Source organism: Cydia fagiglandana, chromosome 3 (assembly GCF_963556715.1).
Source record: "Cydia fagiglandana chromosome 3, ilCydFagi1.1, whole genome shotgun sequence".
Classification (NCBI taxonomy): Eukaryota; Metazoa; Arthropoda; class Insecta; order Lepidoptera; family Tortricidae; genus Cydia; species Cydia fagiglandana.
This window is the reverse complement of record NC_085934.1, coordinates 16,647,205-16,671,724: the sequence shown is the minus strand read 5'-3', so window position 1 is coordinate 16,671,724 and position 24,520 is coordinate 16,647,205. Positions and strand designations below refer to the sequence as shown.

The 24,520-nt window shown below is 37.0% G+C and overlaps 1 protein-coding gene across 2 annotated transcripts in view; it reads right to left on the bottom strand.

Annotated features, from left to right (window-relative positions):
• LOC134680236 (protein rolling stone-like) overlaps positions 1–19,658 on the bottom strand; it is a 36,732-nt gene extending 17,074 nt beyond the window's left edge. The window contains exon 1 of one of the 2 annotated variants that reach the window (XM_063539324.1): positions 19,447–19,658. In XM_063539324.1, the coding sequence (XP_063395394.1) occupies positions 19,447–19,492 (46 nt within the window). In that variant the 5' untranslated portion in view covers positions 19,493–19,658. The remainder of the gene's footprint in view (positions 1–19,446) is intronic. The other variant, XM_063539326.1, reaches the window with a different exon arrangement.
• Between the last annotated feature and the right edge of the window lie 4,862 nt (positions 19,659–24,520).

Below are 24,520 nucleotides of genomic sequence, written 5' to 3'. Positions count from 1 at the left end.
ATATACGATAACATGACCGTCTGGGTTGCTTCGCCTCAGTAAACCAGTCATAAGGTAGCCATGAGATCTGTAAAATAATGAGTAATAGAATCTCGCACTTAAATATAGTTGTTTGATGAGCAATCTATATACGATGGAATGTATATGTACAGGGTTTTGATTATTCTCACTAATAAATTACAGGTAAGAGGAAATACCATAACGTACAGTCGCCATCAGATATATCGGAGCGGCCAAGGTGTTCACAATATCTGAACACGCACTCTAACGCCCTGACAATATAGGGGTGTTCAGATATTTGTGAACACCTTGGCCGCTCCGATATATCTGATGGCGACTGTACTATAAGATTAAGTAGCTACGCTTATTTTTAGGTACCCGATGTCGAGATCACGTAACACTGGACTGCATAAAGACTTCGTCTTGATTGCGTTCACCAATGGGTATACAATCGTTCACACGGTCAACTTCCAAATACTAAGCCTTATTGCAAAGATATAAGGCCCACCGTTCGTCATTTAAGAATGTTACTCGTAGTACAGTCGCCATCAGAGCGGCCGAGGTGCTCAACATTGTCTGAACTCGCATTCTAGTGCCTTGACTATAGAGGTGTGTTCAGATATTTGTATATCTGTTGGCAACTGTACACGGGCAGGGTCTAGACGTCTCAATCGCACAACAATGGTCTTTTTCAGCGACGCATCAATCAGAATTGATGCCTTCCTCGTTACTGATAAGCGCTCTCGCCTTCACTGAATGCAAGTGTGTTAATTTGTTGATAAGAGTTCAATTTGAACGAAGAGTTGGGTAGGTATACGGCCATGTTCAATACGAATGATGTAATTTTTACATACAGCACATACTTACTTAAATATCTGGTGAATTGTATCGTTCCTAAGTATAAGTATGATAATACTATTACTTATTTTGTGGTATAAGTAAGTAAACCATCTTAATCTAAAAGCTAACGAAAGTAGGTACCTTCTGGTCCCGGCATTTTGGCGCGGCTTACTAGTTTTTTTAGAAAACCATGACATCTGATTGTCAATTAGGTATTTGAAGGATTTAAAATAAGATAAATTCATCGATGTATATGTCGCAGTCGGATCGTATAATCCGCCGTATTACATTACGGCTAGCCGTTTTCAAAAACAGGGGCGTTTTGAAATGCGGCGGTTTAACGATTAGCCGTATTGAATGCGGCTGAATGAGAATCCGCCGGAATGTATTCGGCGCCATACGTTCTTCAACACGGCTAGCCGTAATGTAATACAGCGAGTCATTAGCCGCCGCTTTGACAGTTTTAGTTCCCATTTTTAACACTCGTGGCGCTGCCTGAGAAACGCTGGGGTGTCCATCAAATCTGGAGTTTGTCGGACTGTTTCTTTTCAAAAAAAATTTACCTAACGAACCTAACCTACCTACCTATTGATTAAGTGAGACGTCCGTGAAAACATTACACTTTGGGGGAAAAAGCGTAGGTAGGTAATTAGGTTAGGTTCGTTAGGTAACTTCAGATGCCCGAAGGGCAAACCGCCCAGAAATAGGAGCCCCGCTTGCGGGGCTCCGTCTATTTAAGTTGTGAAGGAAATGTTTTGGAAAAGAAACGCATGTAGTGCGGTGGGACCATGATAGAAATAAATTAAATTGCAAACATTGCCAAACTCCGGTTACGTAGGCGACCGAAAGAACTGGTCACTCTACAATGTACGATGCGGCTAAACGTGGGCCGCCTTATTGAAGAACGTATCGCAGTGACAATCCGGCTAATCGTTGAACCGCCGCATTTCAAAACGCCCCTGTTTTTGAAAACGGCTAGCCGTAATGTAATACGGCGGATTATACGATCTGACTACGACATATACACCGTGAAATTTTAGTGGTTGTTTTCCCGCAACGAAATGATTCTGCTATCGATATACAGTCAATGTGTAATCTTTTTTTTAAATAATGTTAAGAAGTGCCAGATTTATAAATGTGTCGAACGAAACTCGAAAGTGACCTAACACCAGTAGTAGCACTGCAGTAGTACCTACCTAATTCTTTTGAGTGAATGAAACATAATAACCTAAAAAGTAGTTCCATTTATTTTTCCTTCACACATTTTACGTGCAGTTAGTTTGCAGATCCTTAAAAGTAAACATAACAAGTTAAGATCAAGCTTTTAATGATCATTGATCAAAAACTTAAACAAACACTTAAACTTCCCGATACCGCAATAATTGTTCGAACTGCAATCCGCCACGTTCAATACACAATCACCTCTGCCCTGTGCATGTGCTGGCGTTTGAACCTGCCCGTGGTTAAGCAGCCGCTGTGTTGCGGCGACAATTGTTCGTCCGTGTGGAACTTGGGGGTTTAAAATCCCCCGAAGACGCAGCGACTGTAAATGGTCCGGTTCCGCGTAAAGTCGCCGGGCGGCGTGGGAGTCGTAGTTAGCCCTAGCGTACAGCTGCACCATCGCGACGTACTCTAAATTAGAATATTCGTAAATGTCGATCCATTTTACTAGAAATAGCAGTGATGACATTGACAGGATCTGTTATCACATTAGTTTAATAAGCGAAGAGGATGTAATTATTCGATTTACCAAAGTTGACACAAAGTAATGGCAATCATCAAACTAATAAAAAGGTTTTATTTCAACTGTTAATCGTGAAGGAACAGTCTAAGTAAATTTTAATTTCAGTTGTCAAACAGTAAAGCACTCTAGAGTCTGTGCGGAAAGAGAAGAGTCGTGGCAGAAACGGGAACTAACATTTTAAATTTTATATGGCAATCCAACCTTTGACACCTGTCTTGTAAAAAGTAAACAAACTTCTGTCATTGTATATTTTTATTAACAAAGACCGCAAGTTTTATGTATAAAATATTTTCAAAACACGATGAAACCGTACATAAAACCACAAGAAAAATTATATTTAACATTGTTCGGTTTTGTCAGCGGGAAGAAAACGGCTAAAAGCCGACTATCGACTTACAAAAAGTCGCGGAACGTGTTTCCGCTATTCGCGGGTATTGATGTTGTATTTAATATTAAATAATTACCTATTTAATAAGCCCCCTAAGTAACTTGTCTCCGGTAAATAATCGGTAAGTATATTCATTCAAAATATATTAATTTTCATAAATATGCAGGTCATTCATGATCTTTAAAATAACTGACAAATAGTCTTGATACTTTCCATTTTATGCATATTTATATGTAATTTTTTTTTCAGGATTGTGTAAAAGTACCTACGGTATCTCGAATAAAAGACCGCTAAGTAGGTGATATGCAAGAATTCGTAATCTACGTGCCGGATTCAAGCACATCCAGTTCCTCACATCAGTCCCTGGTTGTTCTGAAGCTAGCTCAAACATAAGTGACATTGAATATTTTAATTCAGACGTCGATTACTAAGAATAAAACCTTTTCATAAAAATATTTCTTTATTTGTAAGTTCGTTTACTAGGTTCTGTTAGTTACGAAATTATAAGTATTTCATATTTAGCAGACTTTTCGGCGAAGTAAAATATCGTGAGATGAGAGAACCGGACATATCCCAATAAGGCCTACCTACTTATGCACTATTTTTATTCATATTCATATTTATTATTAATAATGTACACATACATTACAAGTCAAGTTTACAATGGGTGAAATATATCCCAGATAGTAAAATTACAGTTCTAATGCCCAATTTTTACCCGATCTATCCGGTTTTGTATTAAAATAACTGTTGGACTGCACAGATTAGGTAGTACATAAATGAGACTCTATCTTGTTTGGTACTAAAATTACAGTTGTATTGGGCAGATTCTTAACTAGTTTTAGCAGTTTTGTCAATCGCACTGTCACTTTTTAGTATCTGAAACATAAAAACAAAAGTGTGTTTTAAAAAGAAAACTAGTGCCTGCGCTAAATCAGAGGATTGATTTGACGAGCCGACACCACCACCAGGCTCCGTTTAGTAAGCCATGGTAAAAAACCGGAACAAAAGGGGTACAAGTATCATGGCCTTTAGTGTCGTACTATAATCACGTGACCAGTGTTGTCAGCATAGCAAAAACCATAAAATAGCACTGGCGCGCCCTCAAATCCCACGACTCTTCTCTTTCCGCACAGACTCTAGCCTGTTACACAGTTTAAAAAAGTAACATGTGCTTGTTTATTTGTTTATCTGTTTACAATATCGGGAACTGTCGTCGACTTGCAGTTTTAGTGTGTTACTATTGTTTTTCGCTTGTTCGAGTTTAGGTTATTTTTTTGTATTTTTTTTTTTGGAAAACAGTTTATTTATAAGTTTGTCTATCATAATTCGAAAGTACTACCGATAGCAAATCGCCCTGTCGCGGGAAAACAACCACTAAAATTTCACGGTGTATTATCGAACCGCGATTAGAATTTGATTGAGCATCATTCATAATTTTTGAATAATTAAGATAAATAGTATAAATACATCTGTTGTGCATACATATGTTACTTTTAAATCCCATTCTCATTGAAGGCGAACTATACCTACTCGTACTTGTTTTTTTTTCTTCATAAAAACCTAAATTCACTGAAATTATTATGTAGGTAGGTACTTACATTAAAACATGCTTAAATACATTCATATAATACATGTACACTAACACCAGACAAAACATCCTACTGTATCCAAAACTTGAACTTCGAACCGGAATAGAAATGTTCATCATTTAAAGAAAACCTTAAAATGTTCTATACCTAATACCTAGTACTATAAGGTACATAATATACTATGTTTGTTTATTACTTATGATTACGTTTTACTCTATCATCAATGTATATTGTAAGACCTAGGTAGGTACTGATTGCTTCATTTAGGCCATTATTGTCAATGTCACTTTTACTACGCTTGTGAACTTCAATAATTAAAACAGTCATTGTAGCAATTTTCAATCCAGCTGTAAACAAACATACGATATGTCACGATAGTAAGTGGTTGCCGTAACCTATCGATGCTCGCAACTCCAGAGTAACAACAGCCATTGAGTGGTATTATTGTCTGATAATAATGATAATAAATGAAACGGTATAAGGCACCTAGAACAAGCAAATAATTATGTGCCGTCGTCTGTTTTTTTTTTGAATTTTATCGATTTAGATTAGGTATTTCTAGAGTTGTGTTTGAGACCAATTTGTACTTAGTGCAAGCCTTTTGTTAGACATGAGAAGCGAAGAATATCAGAGAAGAGTCTGATAGAAAAGTCCTTATGCACATGAAGGATAAAGACCCTTCTCTGGTGGAAAGATATTGTCTAATATGCGCTAGACCAAACCACCACCCCACATGCCACAAATGCCACAAATCGGCATTAGTACTTTACATACCTTGCCCAAAAAATGCCTATTATTCTTTTACTTTGTTGCAATACAATACTGCTTCCTTTTATACATCGACACGAGTAGACCTTAAATGCAGTTGGCATTTTTGCAACCATACCTAAATAGTTTAGTCAACGAAATTTAATAGTCACCACCAGACATTCCGACAGGTATAATTTCGAGCTGAGTCAACTACAATAGGTGGTAAACATAAAAATGGCTTGGTAAAAGCTTTTGTGGGTAATTATTTTTTTGAGGCAGGGATATGTGTCCATTGACGTATATCTCAGGACTCGCCTTACGGGCAATACTCGTAAGAATGGGGCCTGAATGGGGCCAATACAGCGGTGTGATACCGCTACAACGCGATTGGTTGATGAGTTCGCATCACGCGCGCGATTGGTCGCAATTAGTTTCATTAGACTGCACGATTGACTCGAATTCGTGAGTGACACCGCTGAACTAGTAGGTACCATTTTAAGTCCCCGTAAGGCCTGTCCTTAGGGACATGCATCAATGTACCTATGTGTCTCTGATAACTTGAGCATGGGACTCACATTTGGAAAAAAATAGACCCACTTGACGTGATACACGGCCGTCGTGAACGCTACTGTTGTCAGTTTTTGAGAAAGAAGACCTAGGCTCTCCGAAATATGTCGCGCGAGTGACTAAAAACAAGTGAGTCTAACCTGTAAAATTATTCAATTAAGGGTTTCTTATTTCTTTTTGAGGTATAGAACTCTAAAAGTTATGTTAGTTAGTAGTAGAATGTAAATCTTACAGAAATAAATATTTTATAAAGAAAGTATTTTCTAAGTTTACGCGGTTTCACTGTAGTTTTTTGGTGGAGTGTAAGTACAGTGTACAGTCGCCATCAGATATATCGGAGCGGCCAAGGTGCTCACAAATATCTGAACAGACCTCTATTGTCGAGGCGTTAGAGTGCTTGTTCAGATATTGTGAATACCTTGGCCGCTCCGATATATCTGATGGCGACTGTACATCGTACAAGTGCTTCGCCGCAAGGTCTAAAATGAAACGAACGCATCGCTGACAGAACCAGGCAGTTCAAGTGGGGGTCAATGCTTAAATCAGCGATTAATTGACGCTTGCGACGACGACCCCCATGACAGATGACCGCTAACTCTTGTCAATTGGGCCACCTGCGCGAGCGCTGATAACTAAACTGAAATCTAATGGCTCCTCTACACGATGGGCCAACGCCGGCCAACCCAAGGGACGCAGCCATGCGGTAGAATGAGATAGCAATATCACTTGCTCCCTCTAACGCATAAATGCGTCCCTTGGAGTGGCCGGCGCTGGCCCCTCGTGTAGAGGAGCCATAATCTGTAAGTATATATTGCTAGAACTGAAGAGGTACCTAAATATTCGATTTTTTGATACCTAACAGTTCGAGACGAGAGTTTTGTTAAGGTCCAACCAACCAAGCCAATAAATGTCAATGAACTTTGATTTATGTCTGTTTAATGATTTCGATCACCGCTATTTTTTGTCGTGAATTACAGTTTGGAAGACAGTTAAAGCAATCAAGCCTGCATAAGTATGCAATATTGATAAGTTCTCAACTGTAATTGACTTGTCATTGAAATTATTGATCGGCTGGTTTCCATCCGCTTGTGATATAAATGATCATCGTATGTAGGTATACGTTTGGATTTTATTTATTGTGTAAGACTGAAGTCCGACATTGTCTTAACAACTACGATTAGGTCATCATCATCTACCTAGCATCAGTGTTGCCAACTTGGCATAAATGATGCCAGATCTGGCATATTTTCAATCGCTTTGACACCAACATTTTCCATTTAGCATTTGGCATATTTTTTAGCATAATTTAGTCTAAGCCATGTTTGCACCAACTTGGCAGCAACAATATGCGCCATCGCCTTATGTGGTTCATATTTTCATATGAATTTTGACTTTTGTGGACGGATGGACGTCAACGGATAAAGTTGGTCAAGCAGATCTTGTCAGTAAAAAAGGCGGTAAATTTGAAAAAAGTATGTGTTTTATGTGTCTAATTATAAGTGATATTTTAGCATTTTTTGAGCATAAGTGTTTCAAAAATCTTTAGCATAATTTTGGTATAATCTAGACATTAGTCTAGCATTTTCTCAAAATCCGAGTTGGCAACACTGCCTAGCATTGACCCACTGCGGTATTTTGTCACGGTGACTCACGGCAGCCAGGTTCCCGCGCGGCAACCTAATCACAAGAATGGCACAGTTTTAACATAGGTATATATATTGAATGAATCTTATCCCGACGTATTTTTAGCTATACTAAATTTGTGGACGGTAGTTTTACTAATCTTTTGAACTTTAGGAGAGTGACATAAAGACAAAATAACTATATATACATTAAATCTAAACATGTATATAAACCATTCAAGAGAAAAATCTAAGTACGAGTAGTAAAAAAATAATTATTGACATTTTTTTTGTCATAAGTGATTATTTATGTTATGACAGAACAATATCATGGACTGGAAGACAGTAATAATACTAAAAATTCATTAATTAGTAGTACATATTTCTTTCTCTTATTGCTTTTTATATGACATTATTTTATTGTTTTTTTTTGTGTTGCAAAAAATTTTATACCTCGGGCCATGTCTTCAGCAACGTGAGTTGTAACAACGATACTTATCTAACACCGGTTTTAAGAGACCTTCAACGTGCACACTAGCGCCACTGCTAAATAATCGTGATTATTTAAATTTAACGACAGGTATTTAAAAATGGGGGCCGCTACGGACTGTATTGTGTATTTAAGTACCTTTTGAAAACATCAAACTAGTTTTTATGTTGCTGGATTCGTCGATCTAGGAACTCAAAACAAAAACGGCCGTTTTTACTTTGGAGGCATAGATTGACAAATCCAGCAACATAAAAACTAGTTTGATGTATTCAAAAGGTACTTAAATACACAATACAGTCCGTAGCGGCCTCCATTTTTAAATACCTGTCGTCAAATTTAAATAATCACGATTATTTAGCAGTGGCGCTAGTGTGCACGTTGATGGGCTCTTAAGTTTAATGCAGTATATCTCCAGATTGGTTCGAGATATTTTTGATTTTATTGATTATTGAATGAATTTTACGTAGGCAACTTATTTTATTTAAGTAGTAATATTTCTAGTTCATAACATACAGGATTGGAAGGAAATGCCACAAATCGCAAACTTAAATCTTTTCATTTGGAACAGATAACAAAGGTCGTATTTTATTCTACAGGCTTTTTAAATATGTGTGTTGAATTGTTGTAGACATGACAAAGTTTATGGTACAGCGATCATGAATGCCATAAACACGGAGAGATTCGATACGATAAGATAATGTCATGTACAATCTGCACTGGTTATTTATTTACGTCCGTATTATGGTTACAATGAGTGAATGATGACCATGTTTTCAAGGGCGTCAGGCGCGGAATACACTGAATATATTTACAGCTATCTACTAAGGAATATTAAATATGTATTAATTACTTAACTCTCTACCAGACAAAATCCTACTCCTATTATAAATGTATGACTATGTGTTGGGATGTTAGTTGCACGATCTTGTAAAAACCGACATCTTTTTTTGGTTGCCATCCAAATCGGCAACCAAAAATTGGTGGCAAAAATGCAGTAGCGTCCGTCTATAGTGACAGTTTATGAGGGCGCATTCTCCTAAATCGTATTTATGTTTGATGAGAAGAAATGACACTGATGCAATGACAGATAAAGGCAGACTTAGGTCAAAGGCTTCGAGAGACTTGACGTGCCCCTCCCCCACAAAAATCAACTGTTTTGTACAGAAAATGACAGCCAAGGCGTCTCCGGTTACTTTTATACTCAAAGGTCAAAGGAGACGAAGAAAAAATATAAAACCCTGACATAAAAGTGAATATATTTTGCCGGTCAGTCGCCGCGAACGTTAGTAGGAGTACCTACATATTGGAACCAAGTGCCTCGTCGACTTGTCCAATGTCCACATCAGGCGCGTGCGCATGTCCCACGTATATGTACATCATGCAACATTGTTGGCGTATTCTCGCAACTTACGTAACATCGTCTGCTATCCGTCTGGGCTAAGCCCTACCGCCCGATTCGAAATTTAAGATACGTCAGTTAATAGATCTAGAAACGATATGGATTAGATAATATATGTCAGGGTCAAATGTGACGTTTCTTCAAACAAAAACGTCACTTTTTACGCTGACACATCTAATCCATATCGTTTCTTAATTTATTAATTGACGTAGATATCTTAGAGTTCGAATCGGGCAGTATGCTATGACTGTTAGTAAGTATAGGTACGAGTAGATAAGGCTATATAAAAAATGATAGGTAGGCGGAATAACGCGCAAGACATCTCGCATTTTTCAGTGCGGGCGAGATGCACAAAATTAAATAAATTATAATACGACAGATCTAGTTGAGAATTTTAAAATTTAAATTGGCTGCCAGTACGCTTATCTACGCCATGTCATAAAAAGTTAATCTGTCGTTACTTGGAACTCAGTATGCTGATTGTGTTCAAATGCATCACTAAGAATTAATATCGATTAAGTAAAAAAACACAATGGACAATAAGTACATATATTATACGATCGATCTTACCATTAGTTTTGTTACGAATAGTAGCCCTTATAATATTAAAAAAGAAACATTAATAATATTTTTTCGTAAGGCACGAGAAAAATGACGTAACAACCGTCAGAGTACAATAAATTTAGCCACTATTTACTAAGAATAGGATCATTCTGCCCTATTCGAACTTTAAGATACGCCAATTAATGGATCTAGAAACGATATGGATTACATGTGTCAGTGTCAAAAGTGACGTTTTTGTTTGAAGAAACGTCACATTTACACTGACACATCTAATTCATATACTGGAATCAGTTATGTAACGCTGCCATACATGACCCAAAATTTTTTTATTAAGCTATGAGCTTCATCACATCTGATATTTGAGTAATTCTAAGCATTTCTAGCCTGAAGTGGGGGGGGAGGGTGGGGTACAAAGACGGCCGCCACCCGTCATCTTTAAAAAAATCTATTCTGATCCTGGTGGGTACTAGGGCAAGTTTGGTATCATTTTCGTATAAACCAAAGACGTAGAATTCATTGCTGATATTTGTTTTTTTCAGTTTCATAGTAATTTTACAAGAAAAACGTAAAAAGGTGAAAAATTTGGTTGGAGATTTTTGCTACGCGGAGCCGAAACTACAAAAGATAGAAAGTTGAAATTTGCACACTAGATTACATTTATAAAGTGTACAAGAGATAAGAAACGATTTTGAGAAATTCAACCCCTAAGGGGGTTAAAAAGGGGATGAAAGTTTGTATGGGGTTCAAGTTTTATTTTAAGCCAGGAATTTGAAACTTCGTAAAACGATATATTATTAAAATACAAGAAAACTAATTTCAGCTTTTTTGAAAATTCATCCCCTAAGGTGGTGAAAAAGGAGTTGAAAGTTTGTATGGATATCAAAAAAATTTTCGAACGCGGGACTTGAATCTTTGTATTTGGGGATATTATTAAAAGACAGGATAAGTAATTTCAGCGTTTTGTAAAATTCATCCCCTAACAGGGTTAAAAAGGGGCTGAAAGTTTGAATCCATTACAAATCCGAGTAGACACACATTTCTTATTGCCTCCCAGGCTTGAAATGCTTAGAATTACTCAAGGAACATATGTGATGAAGCTCATAGCTTAATAAAAAATTTTTGGGTCAACTTTATAACTGCTTCCGCTAATATCGTTTCTAGGTCTATTAAGTAATTGACGTATCTTAAAGTCAGAATCAGGCCGATTGTTGACAGGTGCCTGAGGCCTGAGGGCCTTTTTGCCCTACCAAAAGACGAACGGTGCTCAAAACTTGTATTACGTATAAAGCTCCTGAATTGACATAATCATGTGCGAAAAATCTAGCGCGTCTAAAGGGACCTGGAAAGTCTGTCAAAGTTTAATCTTTACAAAATAAAGAAATCATAGTGTATCCTTTAAAAATCATTATTATCCGCTGCGTTGAACGTGTGTTTGCAAATAAGTTATAATTTTCAAAAAGAAAAGGCCCGATTTCGCAGAATTGTATGCTATCATTTAATAGTCCTAATTAGTAGTTCACTCCGCCAAATATTGTGTTTTATCGAAATCCATGAGTTACTATAAAATACGAAAACTATAATAATATTGGCTTAAAATCTACAAATACAACTTACTCAGTTCAAGCATATGTAACTTCATGTTTATAACACAACACTGAACACTATCAATAAATTATTATTCGATTATTGCCTACCTATTAGCCACACTTATTAACTAGCAAAATTTCAGATAAAATCATATAATTCTTGAACCTATTTCGCGATGTTTTCATTCGCGTGGTTTTGACAGCGGGCGTGAAGCCTAGTGCGCATGCCCGGCGTACTGGGGACACTCAGCTGCCATCTGGGCTACCAATGTTACCAAGTTACCATGCATTTAAGAACGTAAACCTCGTATTTTACATACCTGGACGGCTATCGGTTAAATCGAAACTCGGAGAAATTTCATCGATATTCAATTGAAATCGACAGATTCAACTGTTGGATAGTAAACACTTAAACAGACGTTTTTGATCGCGATGGCTTTCTATGGGCTTTACTGCTCGGCACTTTGATTTAAATTTTAATACTTGTTGTTTTCGTCGCTTTGCTACAGGTAGCTAAAAGTAGGTACATCCACACCAAATTTGGTGGCTAGCCATAAGCCGCGCGTGGCGCTGTCGCCACCTAGCGGCGATATCTGTCCTGATCGTAACAGACGCGTTTTGTTAGAGAGTGAGTCTTCTGTACCTAGTAGCAGATATATCGGAGCGGCCAAGGTGTTCACAATATCTGAACACGCACTCTAATGCATTGACAATAGAGGCGTGTTCAGATATTTGTGAACACCTTGGCTGCTCCGATATATCTGATGGCGACTGTACTATTATATTATTCTGTGACCGTAGTAGCCCCACCGCCTTATAACAAACATTAATAGGATGAATAGCGTGTTCGCAACCTCCCAATGAAAATTAATTCGTCCGCTCCGTTCCGCATCCCGACAATCACAGCTGATCACCATCCTACATCCATTTTTAGCTGTTTGTAGCACAATTAGACGACAATCGACGGTTAAACACAAACAAATGGGTTCCTAATTTAAAGCAATTGGCGGCCTAGACGCATCGGCAGGCAATTTACTGAACTGAAGAGCCGAATGAAAAAACGACACATGACATTGCCGCTTATATTGATATATGATTCTAAATAGGTATTTAATATTGTCTAGGTCAATGTAATTCTATAAACTTATGTTCATGTGATGAAAATATTTAGTGTGTGCATGACTCTTCTTGTGAATGTTATGAATACGATTTCACACTGTCCGACCCCCCCGCCCCTCCTGTATTTATAAAACTATTGGGTATAAAATTTTGAAAAAAATACACAAAAAGTACTTTACCTATAGATGACAAGAAAACCTATTAGAAATGGTAGAAATGTGCAGTCAAGCGTGAGTTGGACTTAATTACTTATTTTTTGATCCGACCCCTACGGGTTTTTTAAGACATTGCATTCACGTTCCACATAAAAAATACATTGTTAAAAATAGGGTACCTAATGTACGGAACCCATGGAACACCAGTCCGACTTGCACTTGACCGGTTTTATTTTCATAGTTGTTTATAATTTTTTTAAGTACATATAAGTTTAAGTTTTAGGTATAAGTTTTAGTTCTAATAGGGTGTATATGGATTATGATGTACCTAATATTAAGTAACAATATTCATGAAATGAATTAAGTAACTTATTTTTTCTACTCCCGTACTTTTATTTGTCATTTAAAGGGTCGTGCACACCTTTAAAACTACCTTACTACTACCTTATAGTTATCAAGACAAGTCTTTAGTCTATTCCCCAAAAAAGGATTTGTGCATACACGCAGTATCTTTTTGCCGATTTTACGATACTTCGTGTAATTACCACTTAAAAAATATTGAATGAAATACAGTGTTGCCAACCTTATTTTAAATGTCATCTCTGACAAATAAGTGAACCATAGAAATGTTTTTTTTTTTAGTTTCATTCATTCATTCATTCCTTTCCCGCTCGTACGGGGTCATCCATTAATTACGTCACACGAATTTCTAGGTTTTTTGACCCCTCCCCCTCTCCTTGTCACACTTGGTCACATTTGGCAAACCCCTCCCCCCCAGCGAAATGATATACATGGAAGTATTCTGTCCGCTCAATTATGACCCAACGCAAACTACCCCGCGATAGGCGGTACTTACAAACTGCTCGATTGGCAATCTCAGTACGCGACCGAAATGACAGTCAGTGACAAATGGCTAAATTGATTTATAAAAACAACGTTTTTTGTAATTAAAAATATATTCATGTGTCGTGAAGTGGTGCAGAAGTTATTTTAGTTCATACCAAGGACAGTGGAATCACTTTGCACTTGTAGTAAACAGATAACTTCAGTAAAATTTGGAAAAAACATGACGATTTGTTTTCAATACTACCGTGCTAAGCTAAACAGTAACAACTGCATACGACTTTCATAACAACATACGACTTTTTAAATTGCGAGGATAATAGGGATGGTGTTATGCCAAATGAAGTAGACTATTTTATTAACTTGTGTTTGGTTTAGGTATTTTATATATAATTATAAATAAATTCCTTCTTACAGATTTGTATTTTCCTTTTTTATTTCATGAGATGGAGCTATAAAAAAACTACCTAGTTATTTCAAATTAATAATCAAATTTGGTATTGCCATTTTACATTACTTTCCATTCAGATTCCCACATTTCTGCTATTCGCAGAGAACTATGGAAAAAAGCGTCCAATTAGAGAGACATGAAATTGAGTGGATGCCTGGCAAGATATCTATAATGGTGTACTTTCGTTTGGGCCAAATACATTTCGCCAAATTTCACTTCCCAACAAACTTATCGCAATAGTTTCATTTCCCAAAGAAACCTTTAGCAAATTCCGCAGCCTCCTCTCTATTAGTACCTATGTAAATTGTATGCCATGCAATGGTTTACTAACGAATGGCCCAAAAACGTTTCCCAAAGTATCACATCCCAAACTATGTTTCCCAAATTATCATTTCCCAAAAAAATGTTTGGCAAAACAACTTATCGCAAATTTTCAGTTAGCAATAGTCTTTTTTGGCAAGTTATTGTTTAGCAAATAATTACTTAGACAAGTTTCATTTTCCCAAATATTATTTAGTCAAATGTATCATTAAGCGTAACTTACATGTCCCAAAATATTGCATGGCATATAATTTACATACCAATAGAGAGGAGGCTGCAGAATTTTATTTGTCTGGTATTTAACTGATCATTACATATACATAGTAAAATGTAACGTCAAAAAAAACATTCTTACTGCCAAAAATATGTAGTAAATGATCACTAAAATTAAAACTCCATTTTAATGTAAAATGATAACCAAATTTGTTACATCTTGCTATTCTATTAAAGCAAATAACACCAAAGTAATCATTGTAACCCAAAAATAGTAAATAACCACCAATATCTAAGCCACATTTTAGTTTAATATGTCATGCAAATTCTTTACTTCTCGTTATTCTATTAAATTAATTAATCCACTTTGATGACCTTTTTCTAGTACATAGTATTTCGTTTCTGTAAGGACCGCAGTTCTAACCTAACCCACTTTTCTAATAGCATTTCGATTCTGTGAGGGTCACAGTTCTATTCTAACTTAACCTAACCCACTTTTCTGATAGCGGTTCCGTTTTGTGAGGATCGCAGTTCAAACCTAACCGAACCCACCATCTTTTTGGAATATAATATTAGACAGTAAAAAACGTTTGCTAAATAAGTTTTTGTCCTAATACAATTTGACAAAGTAAAATCATGCCAAATGATTATTTGACCAAATAAATTATATGCGAAGTGTCACTTTGCTAAAGGTTCCTTTGGGAAATGAAACTATTGCGATAAGTTTGTTGGGAAGTGAAATTTGGCGAAAAGTATTTGGCCCAAACGAAAGTACACCGCGCGAACGGCTGTGGTCCCATACAAAATTTTCATTTTGCACCTTTTTCTACTGACAAACTTGCTTGACCGGCTGTATACATATAAAATATTCTGAACTGAAAGTGGGGATTTATTTTGACTCCGCCTGTTCAAATATTTTTGACCCGATTCTTGTACCCATGTAAATTTTGCAGACTGTATAGCCAGTCCGATTTCTAAGATCAAGTTCGCCATACATTTACTGTGGCGTACTTGATCTTAGAAAAACGGACAGACTATACCTGAACGTGACTTCGCACTGCCATACAGATAGATAATAAAATATACAAAATACTTATTATAGCGGAATACATTTATACAACAATGATATATATTTACTTATATTGAGTTAGTCTGTCATGTCATAACTACATTTTAACTAGTTATCTTTTAATCTGCATTAAATTATTATACGTGAATTATTTGACTGGTTCTTCACTGTATGGCATAAACCTATCCCTGTCCAAGTCATATTCTAATCAAATATGAACCGCGAACTCTAAGCGGCCAGTACGTACACCAAGAAGGTTATTAGCGGATTAATGTCGCTGATTGGTAGTTATTGACATTATATGCATTTCATCTACACTTAGCTATGTACCATTAGAGTAATAAAGATGACTCTTATTTTGTTTACCAGCTTTGATTACAGGCTCTGTAAACGCGTCGTCCTATTTGAATGTAGGCGTAATTGTGTATGTGTGCTAATTTGGCCCGAGAATTTGAACGGTAATGTTCCTAAAGGCGGTTTCCATACTAAATATATGCGTTCACTGCTCCCCCCTAGTGTGACGTCACATTTTTTCTACGAAATCGCCAAATCGAATTAAGTAAGTACCTAAGTATTATTAATATTTTATCAAATTATTTTTGACGATATAAATATTAGTAATTTTATAACCCAAAACTGCTTAGGAAAGAAAATTAAACGAATAAAAACGATTATCGTTTTAAAAACTTGTTATTTAAATGTACAGCGAATAAAATAATTGAAATAAATTTTCGATTACTGATGAAGTTAAAGTGACGTCACAAAGTTTGTGTCTCCCCCCTCCCCTATGTCACAATATGTCACATTTTCTTGACCCCCTCCCTCCCCCTAAACGTGTGACGTAATTAATGGATGACCCCTACCCTCCATTTTTGCTACTTCTTGAATTAAAAAGTTTTGTTAAATTTTCAGTTTTATTGCAAAGTAATTGCTTGGTCGTAGAAAAAGTATTGTATGCAACGTTGTTCAACTGAGTCAACAAAATACTCGTGGCGTCTTTATTAACAATTTTCGGCTTCGCCTCAAATTGTTATTCACGCCACTCGCCTTTTTTGACCTCTCTTAAACAACGGTTTCATAAAATACTATTATAAGCAGGTAGATGTACTAAGTAACTAACTAATGACAGCACTAATATGTTTTTGATTCCGAAGGCTAAGTAAGTATGTATTATATTGTATGTATTATTATGTAAACAAAATATTAAACCTTTTTGTTTTGACTCAGTGGTTTGATATCAGATTGTTATGGGAATATGATCAGTCAGCTGTCAACACTTTTTATTAAAATATACCCGAACCATGTGACAAACAAGTAACAAGATCTTCGGACACATGATGTTACTGCATCAGAGGGCCTACCGCGGACCACGTTCGACGTGTTGGCTCCCTGTCACACTTACGTACGAATTTACAAGTGCGACAGGGAGGCAACACGTCGAACGTGGTTCACGGTAGGCCCTCAGAGGGGCTACCGCGAAAACAGAAATTCGTAAATTGCGGGGATCTTTCTCTTTTACTCCAATGAAGGCGTAATTAGAGTGACAGAGAAAAATGCCCGCAATTGACGATTTTCGTTTTTCACGGTAGCCGTCCAGTAGGCCTACCGCGAACTACGTTCGACGTGTTGTCTCTCTGTCGCACTTAAAATTCGTACGTAGATGTGACAAGGAGGCAACACGTCGAACGTGTTTCGCCCTCAGACACGCAGTGCGCAACTACGAATGTAAACGACCTAATACAAGACTTATTGCGCTGATTGCGCATTTTACGTGGACTATTAAATCACTGGCGAATTGAGTAATATTTAGGCGTATTCTGATTTTAATAAAAGGTAAAAAATTTAGATGACAAAAGTAAAGTTTACGTATATAGTTGAAAAAAATGACACTTTTGACACTGACAGTTCAGATCCATATCTAATCAGAAAATCAGAATAGGCCTGTAAGTTGTATTTTTTTTTCGGTTGGCAATAATCTTGATGAAATGAGTTTTTGTAGAAAACTTTTTAATAAAATGAAATTAATAGAATATGGCGGTACTTTGCGGAAATCCACATAAATAATAGCTAATCAATGGTAATCAGTGCGTAATATACTCAACTTTGTACTTTCGGTGGTAGGTAATTTGTTATATTGGTGGGGGGGGGGGGGTGGTAATACTCAAGAAAGTATAACGGATTAGCGCTGAATTTGATTAGCACTTTATTTCGTGGATTAATAAAGTAATATTTTAGTTTTATTTAACAAAAAATGATTATGTAAATCTGTTCATTTTATTGGAAAGTACATACCTAATGCATTTATGAATGTAATTTCTTACGATATCAGTTTATTAACATTATTTTAATAATTCGAATATAATTATGATCAGCTGAAACAACACACGTCAAAAACATGCACCTGTATTTAGAGTGTAAGTATTAATCGTCGGGTGACAAGCAAAAGTCACTAAGTACTATCAAAAAATTAAAGTAACAATGCACTTTATTACACTTGTAACACGGTTTATTGTCCAATAAATTCAATGGTGTTAGTTAGTGACTTTTGCTTGTCACCCGACGATTTAATCTAATCATGAATATTTACAGAAATTTTGCTACGTTAAACTACGTTCAGTTTGGTTTCACAAAGATATACATGTACCTAATTGGTGTTTTATTATCCGTATTTCTAGGCCCTAAACTTATGTCTTAAGATTTAATTTTTAGGGATATTACAATAAGGGGTCATACATTAATTACGTCACACGTTTAGGGGGTGGGATCGAGAAAATGACATGTTGTGATATGGGGGAGGGGGGAGTCACAAACATTGTGACGTCACTTTAACTTCATCACTATTCATCAGTAACCGAAAATTTATTTATATTTTTTTATTCGCTGTAAGTACATTTAAATAATGAGATTTTGGAAGTAGGTAATTTTCGTTCCTAATTGGTTTTGTGTTATAAAATTAATAATATTTCTTTTACCAAAAATATTTTTTTATTAAAAAAATAATGCCGAGTTAGTATTGTCGATTTCGTTGAAAACAAAATTGCCTAAAATGTGACGTCACACCAGGTGGGGAGAGATTTGCAATATGTGACCAAGTGTGACAAGGAGGGGGGGAGGGGTCAAAACACCTAGAAATTCGTGTGATTAATGGATGATCCCTAAGAATATTATATTAATGTCATAAAATAAAGTGGAATCATCGATAAAATTTACGTTATGGTACTCACATTTCACGAAAATCGTCATGTATGTGATGAAAAAACCGAAAATGTAAAACAATACTCGACACAATGCCATAGTTATGAACACAAGTTACACTTGACGAGCTGCATGGACACTGATACATTTGCCGCACCAATGTTTATAAGATTTTGTGCTATTTTGTAAATATTATAAGCACTGCAGTGATTGGACACACACTAACACAGTGCTATTCTTATGTAAACGTAGATTCACTTTAAAAGTTTCAAGGATTAAGTTACTTTTATTGTACCTATTACCTGTGCATGCATTTATTATGAGCATGTAGCAAAACTTTTAAGAAAATAAAACTTTATAGTCTCGACTAGTTATCAATTGGTCGGCGAGTTTAAACTGTGCAACTGTGCAATCTATACTATCAATAAATGAAAACAATTGAAATGAGCGAATTGTCATGTATATCATGTGTTTCCCATGATATACATGACAAACCTTCAAAATACCACAAAGAAATTAATAAATTGAATATACGTACGTGAATCGACGGTCATCATAGGAACAAGTACCACATGTTTGCACATTTCCGCAACTGCCGGTGTGTTTTATCGTGTAGGTCCGGCGACGCGGGTAGCACGCGAGGTAGTGGCGCGTTGTGCACGTTGTGCGCGCCGGCCGGCCTGTGTACGGCCGCGGTTTGACTGGCCTCACTGCCTGACCCACGCTGCCTCGCGACCCAAACCGTCGACCACCATTGGCCGCCACTCGCCATCTGCTACGAAACAGTTCGATATAATTGATCAATGACACAATGACCACTGCTACGCGCTGAAAACTATATTTATATACAGATTAGCCTTCGTAGAATTATGTAGGATGTAGTAACATCGTACAAAAAGTGTGTTTTGTTTACAAATATGAGGGTATGTTAAAGTAGGTATACGTAATACAAATGTACACCGATACGACTTCGTTTTTTTTAGCATTAGAAATTAGATAAACAATCTTGATGTGTCTTTTAATTGAAAAACACATTTTAAAAATAGGTTACGACAAATACGTAACAATTATGAATCTAATACGATCATTTATATTCTCCTGCTTACATAAGTAATAGTTATTGATTTTTAAAAAGCGTTTTTCAATTAAAAGACTTGCCAAGATCGCTTACCTTCTTTGAAGTTCTTTCTAATGCCAAAAAAACGAACTATAGGTGTGTATGTGCGCTCTACAACCTACTAAACTGCTGATTTTAGTCGTGCAGTGTTTTAAATTGCCTCTGACTTAAGCGGCTTAAATGTTTACTCCAAGGATTAGGTCCCTAAGAATTAAGTAGTAAGGAGTTTGTTAAGTATTTAGGTGTATAGCTTTGTATATTATCTAAATAATTTTTACAAAAAAAACAGGAAACCGATTACAAGAAGGATCAAAAAAATATTATCCTATTTAAGTAGCATTTAAGCTTACCAACTGATTTGTTTGAACCAGTGTCAAACCAAACGTCTCTACTTAGTCCAAAATTAAGTCATAATTTCTCTTTAAAAATACCTTGATACAAATAAAAGACTTAGATAAACGATCTTTAATTTATTCAAAAAATATTTAACACAAGCAATAATTAAAAAATAATACAACCGGACGCCTAAACACACAAAAAGAACAAACAGCTATATAGTTTTTTAGGATGTACCTGAGTCATTATTTGCAGAACATATAAAGAATAATATAACGTTTTACCCCATACGTTAGTATGTACCTAAGTCAGATTCAGAATAAGTAAATCGATTACGGGATGGAATCGGAGAGGTTCTTGATTTGTCGGGGTCTATATTTTTAGGGTTCATTTTACAGCTTGGCAAAAAAGAGTAGAAATTAAAAAGTGCCAAAATACTGTAGTGTCGTCCCGTTTTCTTATATAAATTGGTTTGAAAGGGAAGGGTTTGGCACTACCGTATGCAACTTTTTAATTTGTACCTACTCTTTTTTGCCATTCTGTACAAACTACGGCCAACGGTACAAATCCGGCCCGCGACTCTCACGTACCTTCTAATTTGGTCCGCAGAAAATTATACTGCCTTAAAGTGAAGAACCCTCATAGCGGTGTAGCACCGCTACACTGCGCGGCACTGCGGAGGTGCGGCGTGAAATTTTGAATCACGATAGACTGTAGATAATCTGCCGCCGGCGCCGTGCATGTAGCGGTGCCAAACCGCTACCTGGGTTATTCGCCTTACGGCTCGGCCACGACATCGAGCGACTTGTGACGGCGGGAGCGATAACCATAGGTTGGAGCGAAAGGTCCGATCGCTGTGTTACGCTCCAACCTATGGTTATCGCTGCCGCCGTCGCAAGTCGCTCGATGTCGTGGCCGAGCCGTTAGGGCTCCTCTACACGATGGGCCAGCGCTGGCCACTCCAAGGGACGCAGCCATGCGGCAGAATGATATAGCAATATCACTGGCGCCCTCTAACGCACAAATGCGTCCCTTAGAGTGGCCGGCGCTGGGCCATCGTGTAGAGGAGCCATTACAATTCGGCCTGGCTGCAGCTCTCGTCTGGTCAAATAGTTTGGGGACTCCTGACTTATAGCCAGAGTTTAAATTTGACACACATCAAACAAACAACAAAACAAAGAATCGTTACCTACTTAATATAACTACACAGTTGGTCTCATTGTCATCCTGATGATGATGAGATCCTGGAGAAAGTGAACGGTTTCCTAAAAAAATTAAAGTAAGTAATATTTGAAGCGCATCGGTAATGAGAACAGGAGTGAATGGTTTCATAAAAAAAATTAAGTTAGTAATATTTGTAGCGCATCGGTAATGTGAAACACTTAAAAGTAGAAATCACGATCCCTATTTAAATCATAGGCTACCCTGCGCACATTGTTATTCATTCATATCGGTTCTTAGTATCGAGATCCTGTTTCTATTGTTAACTATTGTACATTATACTGGCATAAAAGGGATTACTAACGCTGGTAAACCGATATTTGCTTTATTTTAAACAACAATAACCGTACGTCATTGATAAATTGTAGCGGCTTTCTAAAGAGGGTAAATGCACATACTGACTTCGCTATTTCTGTTATTTTTAACAAGTTTACTGTTGGATGGGGAATAATTTATGCAAAGGTGACCAATACCGATTTTTTTATATGAAATGATATGAGGTATTTAGGTACTATTTAATGTAAAACAGTCAACATTTTGAACGGCGAGATCGTCATCCATCGGTGTTTGACATCACTACGATAACCGACAATGTCACATCACTAGAGGTGGTCGTCCATCTTAGATTGGTTCTACGCGAGAGCGTCGTCGCGTATTATTTTCAGATCTATACTCTCATATTTGTGATTCCCTAATAAATATTGTTAAAAGTGGTGCCCTGTGGGCGCAGCACGGTTCCATTTTTATCGCCTATCACTATGCGCGTCCTTTTCGCACTTACATACTTGTTAGAACGTGACAGGCACGGTGACAAGCGATAAAAATGCGACCGTGCTACGCCGCCTGGTGTTTTTACTCCTTACAATTTTTACATAATACATATTTGTTTAACCCGATTACTTGAGACGCTTTTATCAAACGTCAAAGTATCGCAGTAGTTTGCTTACTAACAAGAAAAAATGCTATGTAAGTATACAGTTATTATTAAAACTCTTATTAAAAATATATTTAACATATCCGTTTTATATGTACGAGCTTTAAAAGATTAACGTAACACTCCTAAACTTATCCAATAAATATAACAAGATTACACGAGGTAACGAGATATAAATCCCTACGCTAACTTGAAATACATGAGTGTTAGAGCGTTTTCACATTCTGCCGTATTCGAACTTCAAGATATTCACAAGAGACGACACGTACTAGATCTGTTCTAGATACGTTATAGTTTAGATATCAACTAGTTCTCTTTTGCAGCGCAATTCGGGCAACCAATGTCACTTTTACGTTAGATAGAGTAAGATATCTATTAGATGTGAATTGGATCTCTAAGTCATACCCTGTGGAAATCGTTCAAGAATATCTCCAGAATCGCGAAAATGTCAAATTTGACAGGTTAGATCTTAAACATATCCTTATCGTATCTTGGTGATGATGTGATGTCTATTTAAAAATCGGGCCCATTGTCCGATCCGATATCGGATGTAGGATCCTACATCCGCGTAGTCAGGTCGCGAGGGCGCCGTGTTCAGCGATCACGCACACTACAAGACAAGCGCATTTATGCCTACACATACGCACACAATCAAATGTTATCGGTCCGACAGCTGACGGGGGGCTCCGACATGGCTGAATTTACCGGAAGCGTCTTTCTGATATCTGATGTCGGAAGGCGCATATGACAAAAATAGCTGCAGCATGGCATCAAGTCCGCCTTTTTGCGTTATTTAGTAATAATGATTTATTAAATCCGTAAATAAACATACAGAAACACATATATTTATTTATTTATTTATTAACATAAAAGTATACAGCTATATCGGATCGCACAATGTGAAAACGCTCTTATTAGCGAAGTTTTAATGCCCGCTACCGGAGGTGAGAAGTCTATAAAACCCCGCTTATCTGTCACCTATCGTACTCGTCTGTAACGGGCTTGTTACAACTCTTACGAGTATGCCCCCTCCCCTTTTCCCTCCTTACAGAAACTCTTGGAATGGGCTAGGGGTCTAGGGATGATTCTATTCGCAACGCTGACGGAGCAAACAGTGTCAGACCAACCATCCGGAATAAGGCAGTCGGATTTTTAGGTTTCTCGCTGTGGATAACGAATTTGTGAAATTTTTCACTAATATAATGACAAGTGTCCACGTGTGACGGTGCCCAAACATGGTCGCTCTCCGAGAGTCAGAAGTTTGCCGCATGCATCCGGATAGGTGGGCTAGTATAGCCACCAAGTGGATGCCGCAAAAGAAGCGCGGACGTGCCAGGCCCAGACGGAGATGGCGGGACGACTTAGACGCCTTCATCAGTAACTGGCCGGAAAAAGCACTACAACGGGAGTTGTGGAAATCAAGGGGAGAGGCCTTTGCCCAGCAGTGGGACATTATAACGGGCTAATAAAATAAAAAAATTTTACAAAAAAAAGAAAACCGACTTCAAAAAGGATGAAATAAAATATTATCCTTTTTAAGTGTATGCGTTACCAACTGATATGTTTGAAGTCGGTTTTCGGCACAACCGAATACAGAACCTCCTCCTTCTATGAAATGGAAGTCGGTTAAAAAATGACAAGTATGCATGAGTAAGACTTAAGTATATACTGCGATGTTAAAACACGGTTCGTGTACCGAAAATGTAAAAATTCACACTTTTGTTATTTACAGATCATATCCATAAAAAAATCAGTTTAAATTTATAACCTCTTGTTATAACCAGTATACACCTGGATCATGGACTTAAATATTTGTTTCACACAACAGGATTTAAGGATCATCAAATTTCATTTAAGATAATGAAGATTACATTATGCCAGGGCGGAGACTAATATCTTATTTCCATTAACCAAGGCAACTTTGACGGGCGTTTATTCGCGGAAGGCTCTAGAAACGTTATTAGAGTCTTTATTGAGCGACAAAATAATTAATCTGAGAAGCGA